The sequence below is a fragment of the Castanea sativa genome, chromosome 1, assembly GCF_040712315.1.
Source record: "Castanea sativa cultivar Marrone di Chiusa Pesio chromosome 1, ASM4071231v1".
NCBI classification, from domain to species: Eukaryota; Viridiplantae; Streptophyta; class Magnoliopsida; order Fagales; family Fagaceae; genus Castanea; species Castanea sativa.
This window is the reverse complement of record NC_134013.1, coordinates 56,816,411-56,824,810: the sequence shown is the minus strand read 5'-3', so window position 1 is coordinate 56,824,810 and position 8,400 is coordinate 56,816,411. Positions and strand designations below refer to the sequence as shown.

Below are 8,400 nucleotides of genomic sequence, written 5' to 3'. Positions count from 1 at the left end.
TTGGTTGCCTTGCACAAGGAGCAAAAGATCCTTGAGAGGGATCCTCAAAAAACCCAACTTGAAAGGGGCCGAAGAGCCCACCAAGGAACCGACCATCAGGATCGAGTTCCCTTGGTAGAAGGAAAACTGAAAATGTCGCATGAACATGATGCCCCATCAGGTTTTTAAATTTGAGAGTTGAAAACCAACTAATCAACAGGGAAGGGTTCATTGGGCTTGGGCCTGAGGGAGCTGTGTAAAAAATCAGTGGAGTAACTGCATTTAAATCCAAAAACTTCATTCTGTCAAGCTAAAGAAAGAGATCAAAACATCTCCTGCATACTGAAATTAAAGCTTCTCATACATAAATCTTGACAAGAAGGCCTCACATCAAGAAAAAAGGGGTTTCCTTTGGCCACTAGTTGTATTCATCTCGATTATCAACACACTTTGTAATCAGAGTTCATTGAAAAAAAGATGAATGATTTATACATTAGAGGTAGTGAAAAAAACACAAACCTAGTAGGATCATAGGATCCACACATTAATAATTCTAAGTTCCATTTCTGTGAAATGAGAATCACTCCTTTTTCTTTTCTGTATTTGTCTCTCAATTTGCTAGGTGACACCAAAATTTGACAAGCTCTCAATTTGGCAAGTCAGAGTTCATCCTTCACGTTGGCGAACTGGCTCATTAAGATAGCCAAATCCATACCCTGTACCATAGTAGGCACAGCTGTCTCATAAGGACACTCCCAAGAAAATCCAACTTTCCCAGATTTCTGTACTTTCTTTATGCATTTCTTAAATTTCTCGTGACATTTCACATTGGCCACACCTGCAAAACCCATGTTATCACTGATCAGATTAAAGAAACAACACAACCACCAGACCCAACTCCCTGGACAAAAGGAAAATAGATCTACAATCACCAGAATCATAACAAAATTCCATTATTCACGAATAGACGCAAAAGAAAGCACCCGAAAAAGGATGAATGCAAGGGGGAAGCAAACTTGTTGGTTTCTAATCAGTGATGTGATTTTATATCCTTGAAAATATGATTCACAATATAATGTCATCATATTTTTCACTTGTCTACTCTTTTTGTGTTATAACCAATTAACCATTCTAAGTAGTGGATAAGAGGGCAAACTGACACAGAATATCCAATCAACAATGACGGCCACAAAATGTTCCCCTTCAATCTTTCCTTTCTTGATAATTAACATGATGGCTCTTGAAAAAACATGGCAACCTCCAGCTTTCAAAACACACCAAGATCAAACAACCAACATATCTGTCCACCATAAAACCCTCAACTCGAATTTCAGCATGCGAAATTTTTTTATTACAGAATAAATGATATGGCCCAAAATATTTTTTTTTTCTAAAAGTTAACTTCCCTTAGAATCAGTTAAACACAAATTCAAGCATATAAATGTTTACCTTCTGAACCTATCTTGTTGTCCTCTTCTTAATATTCAACATTACATCTTTTTCCTACAAGACTACTCATTATTCAACATCTATATACAACACAACCAAGTGCATCTAATTTGATTTGATTTGATTTTTTTTTCCAATTTTCCTTTACATTCCAAAACCCAATTCATATGAGGGTGCGTTTGGATAGGCTGGTGTGAAACAGTATTTTGGGTTTAAAATGAGCGTTTGTAAAAAAACTATGAAGAGTTAGTTTTGGGTTTTAAAAATGCGTTTTTGGGCTCCCAAAACAACTAATCAAACGGACCCTCAGTCTTACAAGCAATGCTAATCAATTAGATGAAACAACCATGACAAAGCATTCCACAACTACATTATACTCGAAATAACATATTTCTATAGCGTCTATAATGATATAACATTTGGCAAATTGTAGAAAAGGTTGTGAAATTTTTGGGTCATTTTGAGTTGGAGCTAAATTGTCATGTAAAGAAAGCTTCTACAGTACTTAAAAAATCCTATTCTTCCATTGTGAAAATAATTTAACATTTAAAAAAAAAAAAAAAAAACATTGAGATTCAGATTGAGAAACAGTGTACCATGATTTCCAACACACTCATCGTGAATTTTGCAACAGGCATCGAGATCATCACACGGTTTCTCTCCTGGACAACCGGTCCACCCTACTCCGCAGTACTTACCGTATCGTATCCCAACACCTTACAATTATTCCAATTTTTTTTTAAAATTTATTAATTAAATACATTAACAAAGTAACAATTTTTTTTTTCAAGAAATGCATGTAATGGAAGGATTTGGATTGAGCTTACTGTTACAGTTCTGTGCAACGCAGGTTCTGCTGCACGTTGTCTGTCATTGAAGAAAAATTGAAATTTTCAGAGATTTGGATTTTGGAAGATCCAGGAAAATTTTTATCACTATATATCTTCGATTCAACGAGTTATTTATTTTCCTACGTTTTCTCGGGAAGCAAACAGAGAGAGAGAGAGAGAGAGAGAGAGAGGGACGTTAAGTTACCTCGGAGTTGTTGATAGAGCAGTTAGCGACGACGGTGAGGAAGATTAAAGCGAAGGCGAATGCGGCGGCGACACGTGTCGGAACGGGAACGCCGGCAGTACGCTGCATTTTTTTTTTCTTTCCTTTCGGAAAATGCTGGTGATGATTGTATTCTTCTGCGCTTCTCTAGAATATTCTATTTTTATAAAAATACTCTTTTCGGAAAGTTCGACGAGTGGTACAGAAAAAATAATATCTTACAAAACTACCCCTGTAGCGTAGGGAAGAAGATCAAGAGTTGTCCAGAAAATAATGGTATTCTGCTGGTTTATCTGGAAATTAATTTTTAAAAATAACCATCACGCGCGCTCTGATTGGATGTAACACGTGGTATGGACTTCTTTTTGGTTTTTTCACCCTCCGTCACTCGCGGGAAGATTTTGGACAGACAATGCTGTAGACAGTTCATTTATTAATAGGTAAATTTTTGTTGGTGTATATATTAATAAAGTGTAATTATTAAAAGTGGTTGTAGATTAGAATTCTTTTTTTCTTAAAAAAAAAAATGTCAATGGCACTCCACCCATTTTATCCTAAAAATAAATAAAAAAAATTCATTCATCCTACAATATGGGGTTTAGATTTCTCTCAATTTTAACAGAATATGTGACAAGTAGCATTATTTTGATTTTTCAACTACACATATCTTATATCTAAATTAAAAAAAAAAAACTAAAAGAATTAGAGAATGTAATTTAAGTCTGATTGCAGAATTGCTAATTGATGGCGTTTGAAAGTTGGAATGGGCACCACCGCGCCTCTTTGGTGCAGTGGTCACTCCACAATTATAAAGATTTGTGAAGTGTAAAATAATGGTCGAGGTTCAAGTTTCCAAGAGAGAGTTTCACACACATATATACTTAAATTAAGATAGAGTAAAAATTTTATCTTGTATAAAAATAAAATAAATAAAAAAGTTGGAACAGGCGGGTTTCTATTAACAAATAGTGAATGAAGGCTTGTGTTTTCTGTTTGAAGTACAAAACTTGATAGGTTCATTATTTTTTAGTGTGTTTTGGCAATAGCTTTGTGTTTTAATTTTTTAAATTATGTATAGCTTTGTAGAAGCTTATATACTTTTTTTAGCTACAACTATGCTTTAACCAACTTTCAGTTTCAATCAAAAACTACATCCAAATGAACTGATAAGATCAGATGTAATAGAGATAATCCACAGAAGCCTTTCAAGTGGGGTTAATGACTGGTTCATTTTCGATATATATACAGCTTGTAGGACATGTCTTCAAGAGCTCTAAACAGTGATCAAGCAAATACACTTGATGATGAAATAACAGAATCAACAGATGCCTTCGACAAGGCAATCCAAAGGTATAGCAAAAAAAACCATCGAAACAGTCAAGTGCAACTGGAATTCTGGCTTCAGCCTTCAGGCATGTTGATTGTCGGGTAGCCAAGCAGTTGCTTAGATCACAATTCACATACCTCAGGAAACAAACACAGTTACAAAGTAATATTATCATATGATGGGAATTTTTCAAGTGTAACTCATATTTAAAGATAAAAAATCTAAAATGTAAAAGGTATTAACACCTCAATATCTATATTCTCCCCACCACTGGCATAAGAATCCTCATATCCCCACATACCACTGCAAAATATCAGATATAAAAATTTGGAAAAGACGTGAAATTGTATTAAGAGTTTTGCTAATCACACCAAATTGGATTCAAGTGATTGATCAGGATACCACCAGTAGAAGTATAGTAATTGAGGAGAAAATTAGTAAACCAATGCAAATTTGCAGTATTATGATTCATTCAGCAGCAGCGGTGCCAGTTGCTTTCAACATCAATAACAAGGTAACAGCAAGGTACATATGAAGTTACTTTCAAGTACATGGATTATTAAGGCTACCAGAGATTCCAACTGATTTCTCAGCTTCAAAAATTTTGCAGAAGAAACAAAAATTTAAAATCAGGGTTCTCATGTTTCAGATCACGCAATGACATGAGAAGCTTACACATTCAAGCCCCTTAAACAGTGGTTATCCTCAGACTTTGTAACCAGTGACAGTAAAACCCCTTCCCACTATCTCACCGGCACAAAACCAGGCAAAGCATTCCAGTCCAAACAAAGCAGCAATACCAGCATCTTCGACCTTCAACTCTTGCCTGTGCTTCCACAAATGCTTGACATAATCAAGTTCCTTCCAGAATGACTCATAACGACCAGGAATACTGTACAGAACAGAACAAATAAGTCCAATGAAGTTGCAGATGTATATATCTGAAGGAAAAGATGTGCATGATAGTTCACTTCACCACAATGAGTACAATCAACAACCGCCACGACCAAGCCTTAGTCCCAAAACTTTGGGGTCAGCTATAGATCCCCAACACGCTAGTCAATATCGGCCACATGCATTCTTTTCACCATTTGATTCTATCCATAATCATTCTCTATTACTTCCTTAATTGACATGTCCTTTTTTAACTACTATTAATGTTATTTTTGGTCATCCTTCACCACAATGAGTACAAACATAAGGTGATGTTAATTTTTCCCAAAAAGTAGTAGAGCTAGACATAATTTTTAATGAGGTAGGGGTGTGAGTGGGTTTTCCATGATGAGGTAGGGACAAGAATCCAAAACCTGCCACAAGTCCAAACCATTGCCATCCCTATTCTAATGTTATCACCAAAGGAACTGAATGTTAAAAAGTGTACAGTCATGAAAAGGCTTTGATTTAGAAGTTCAAGATGTGGAACAGGACCAGAGATGATAAGTTACGACAATCCAACAACTTTTACTTCTCCAACACTCATATATTAGTAGTAGCAACAGTAATATGAGAACAGTTTTTCTTCAAGTTATTAACCTTAAGAACTCAAATAGCCCACAAGCAATGGAATTTTCATTCATTATTATTCTAGCAGTAGTTATTTCACTTAACAAGTTTTTATTACTAACTAGATCTTCTACAATACTAATCAAAGCAAAGGTGTTCTGAAGGATATGATTGTTTACATGTAGTGAGGCTTGTTAGTTGTTAGACCAATGTAGGTTTTTAAAGCAAACTTTACTTCCCAATATAGATCCTTAATATTAAATTTTACTTTTCAATTGAAGTCTTCACTTTTCTTTGCATAGAGTTCAAAACTTGTCCATCCAGCTGTTGGAGGTAAGTTAAAAGCATATATTGAGATGCTTACCTTCCCTGCATAACTCTAGTGCCCATCACAAGCAGTACCATACCACATGCAATTTTAAATTATTAAAAAATACCTTAGAAAGCCAATAAAAGGCACCTTTTTAAGTTTGCACCTAACATGAGCAATCTATATCCATACAATATGTTACAAGAGCATTGTTATGCTCTACTGGATGCAGCAAGCAAAGAGCTCAATGAAAAAAAAAAGGATCAAATAACAAGATATTCTAGAATTATGGTCTATTTTTTATGCGGGACTTTATCGACACCTTAGACAGGCAACTTTAGTTATCTATTAGTCTTAGTAATAAGTTTTTTTAAGTTAGAAAGTTTTTGGTTCAGTTCTGGTTAGGTTTTCTTAAGACTATGGGTAGTTTGGTAATTCCACATTTTTTGGAATGGGCTGTATCAAAGGGCCATGAGTTTGAATTGATGTTCCCTTTTTAGGAATCCTAGTCTATCTATGAAAGGGATTGGCAATAGCCTATATAAAGGCTTCAATGTAGTCAATAAGATTCAGATAAAGAGATTGAGTTTAATAAAATTCCAGCAGCTTATTTTTTGATAGGAGGGTGTGATTGCCTTCTCTTTCTTAAGTGTGATTGCTTAGTGAACCTAGGTGTTATCTCCGAGGTTTATCTCTCTTTGTTTCTCACTCCATTTACTGCTTTGACACCAAACAAGCATCAAACTCATCAAGATCCAATCTTTTATTACCTAACCCTACCTAAACCCTTAAATAACAAAACCTATTTAGGAATCCTTTGAGATCTCATCAGGAATGCTAATTTCATGCCAAAATTCAAAATATCCTAGAGCAACAATAGTATTGGAGCCCATTAAGGCTTTTATCTTGCGTAAAATAAACTCACCAAACACCTACTTATTGAAATATGCATCATTGCACATGGCCTACACTAGAGCCACTATAATATGCTTAATAATTCATTCTGTCAAATATTCATCAAGGCACATTATCGATTTTAGGCTTATTTACAACATTCTTGCAATCGTTTTACTTTAGAGCTAGAATGCTTATTGCTAAATATATGGTGCCCAATATTTAACATGTTCTCAAACTATCTAAGTTCTTATAAGATAATACCACTCCACACAATTCATTTTAAAAAACCCACCAAAACCAAGTAAAAAGTAATTTCAAATGTCAATACGACAGGGGGAAAGAACTGTAACCTAGCAAGACGAGTGTAAAACAATTGCTTGGACAAGAGGTTGCATTTCTCCACCGTGGGTGGCTCCTGAATGAATTTCTTGTTCTCCTCCAACAACTGCTTGTAGTAAGCACCTCCATGCTTTGAAACAAACTGTGAAGCTTGGACAGCCTTAGACTGCAACTGATGCAACTTCGACGCCATTAACTTCCCCAATTAAGCCTAATCATAAAAAATAAAAATAAAAATAAATAAACCAATATGAAACAAGTTTAACATTGGAGCCCAACTTCATATTTCCAAATTAGAGATGAAGGCCAATATGCACATATAACACAACCACACCGCTATTCTGGTTATTAATAAGAAATAGTGAAGACGTATACTACTAAGTACTAACAATTAACTCTCATTCATTCACAACTCACAACCATTCACAGAAAATATCTTCTTCTTTTTTTTCCTTTAATTGGTAATTACACAATCACCAAGAGGGCCATCTTGCTCTTACAAGGGGAAGATGTGCCATTTGAGCTTGAATTCATTGGCCATTCACAGCAAAGATAACAACTTTCATACCAAAACACATAAAATGATATATACAAAAATCAATTCATATAATCAAAATTTAAGTTCAAACCAACATGGGTTTCGATCAAAAACCCAAAATTTTAAGATTCTGATAGCCACACTTATATATATTCATAGTTCTCACACTGTGTTTCCAAAGTCAGAGATTGCCACGAGGCACAACTTTAACATTACACAAACCCCATTAAATTAAACCCAAAAATTATAGGAGCAAAAACACAAGCAGATCTGTCAAAAAGCAGAAGATCTAAACCAAAAGCCCAAGAGATAGAATTAAATTTTTTTTTTTTTCGTGTAAAGTAAATATAGAATATAAGGAGATTAGAAATCTTGAGTACATGCGAAGTGAATTAAAGAGGCTTTACCTTTGTTATTGATCTATTAGACGAAAGAGCAAAAGAGTGAGAAACAGAGGAAGAAGACGGCTTTTGGTTCTCTCGCCGCTGCGAAGTATGAGCAGTGCGAGCGAGAGAGAGAAATCGTTTGTGGGTTTTAGGCAGTTTAGCTGTGGATGCATTTTATTTGTCTTATAGTGGGGTAAATTTGGCTTTTCAAATTTACTTGGTATGGTAAAAGACTAAAGTCGAATTAAATTTTTTCCAACAGCCATATATATATATATATATTTTTTCAGTTAGCTCAATTGACGTTATATTTTACCTACATCAAAAACTAATTGATGTTTTAGTATGATAATAAAGAGCTATTATCAAGAGCAGATACTATAAATTGAAACTCTAAAAAAAAAAATTGTGTCTATGATGGTTAAATAAAAGATTCAAGGTTCAATACTCGTCTACACCAAAAACTAATTAGTATCTTGGTCTAATGATAAATATCAAAAACTGATTGGTGTCTTGGTCTAATAATAAGGAGCTATCATCAGGAGCGAACGTTATAAGTTGAAACTCTTTCAACCAAAAAAAAAATATTTTCTTAAGTTATCTAACTTTTTGCATTCAC

General features: G+C 34.6%; 2 protein-coding genes across 2 annotated transcripts; both read right to left on the bottom strand.

Moving 5' to 3' along the window:
• Positions 1 to 290: 290 nt before the first annotated feature.
• Positions 291 to 2,733, bottom strand: LOC142607423 (putative phospholipase A2 homolog 1). Its single transcript, XM_075778920.1, has 4 exons — positions 2,464 to 2,733; positions 2,256 to 2,295; positions 2,025 to 2,144; positions 291 to 817 (listed from the first exon to the last, which is right to left on the bottom strand). The coding sequence occupies exons 1-4, from the start codon at positions 2,569 to 2,571 to the stop codon at positions 639 to 641; spliced, it is 447 nt and encodes a 148-aa protein (XP_075635035.1). The 5' UTR covers positions 2,572 to 2,733; the 3' UTR covers positions 291 to 638.
• Positions 2,734 to 4,242: 1,509 nt separating this feature from the next.
• Positions 4,243 to 7,961, bottom strand: LOC142607171 (uncharacterized). The gene is made up of 3 exons (XM_075778598.1): positions 7,803 to 7,961; positions 6,869 to 7,068; positions 4,243 to 4,700 (listed from the first exon to the last, which is right to left on the bottom strand). Exons 2-3 carry the CDS (start codon positions 7,048 to 7,050, stop codon positions 4,514 to 4,516), a joined length of 369 nt encoding a protein of 122 aa, XP_075634713.1. The 5' UTR covers positions 7,051 to 7,068; positions 7,803 to 7,961; the 3' UTR covers positions 4,243 to 4,513.
• Between the last annotated feature and the right edge of the window lie 439 nt (positions 7,962 to 8,400).

Bases quoted from the DNA above. Each gene is read 5' to 3' on its own strand.
- LOC142607171 (XM_075778598.1), bottom strand. From the start codon at position 7,050: ATGGCGTCGAAGTTGCATCAGTTGCAGTCTAAGGCTGTCCAAGCTTCA. The intron at 4,701-6,868 runs GTTACAGTTCTT...TGTTCTGTACAG, and splicing joins TTTTACACTCGTCTTGCTAG to TATTCCTGGTCGTTATGAGT.
- LOC142607423 (XM_075778920.1), bottom strand. From the start codon at position 2,571: ATGCAGCGTACTGCCGGCGTTCCCGTTCCGACACGTGTCGCCGCCGCA. The intron at 2,296-2,463 runs GTAACTTAACGT...CTTCAATGACAG, and splicing joins GCTCTATCAACAACTCCGAG to ACAACGTGCAGCAGAACCTG. The intron at 2,145-2,255 runs GTAAGCTCAATC...AATAATTGTAAG, and splicing joins CGTTGCACAGAACTGTAACA to GTGTTGGGATACGATACGGT.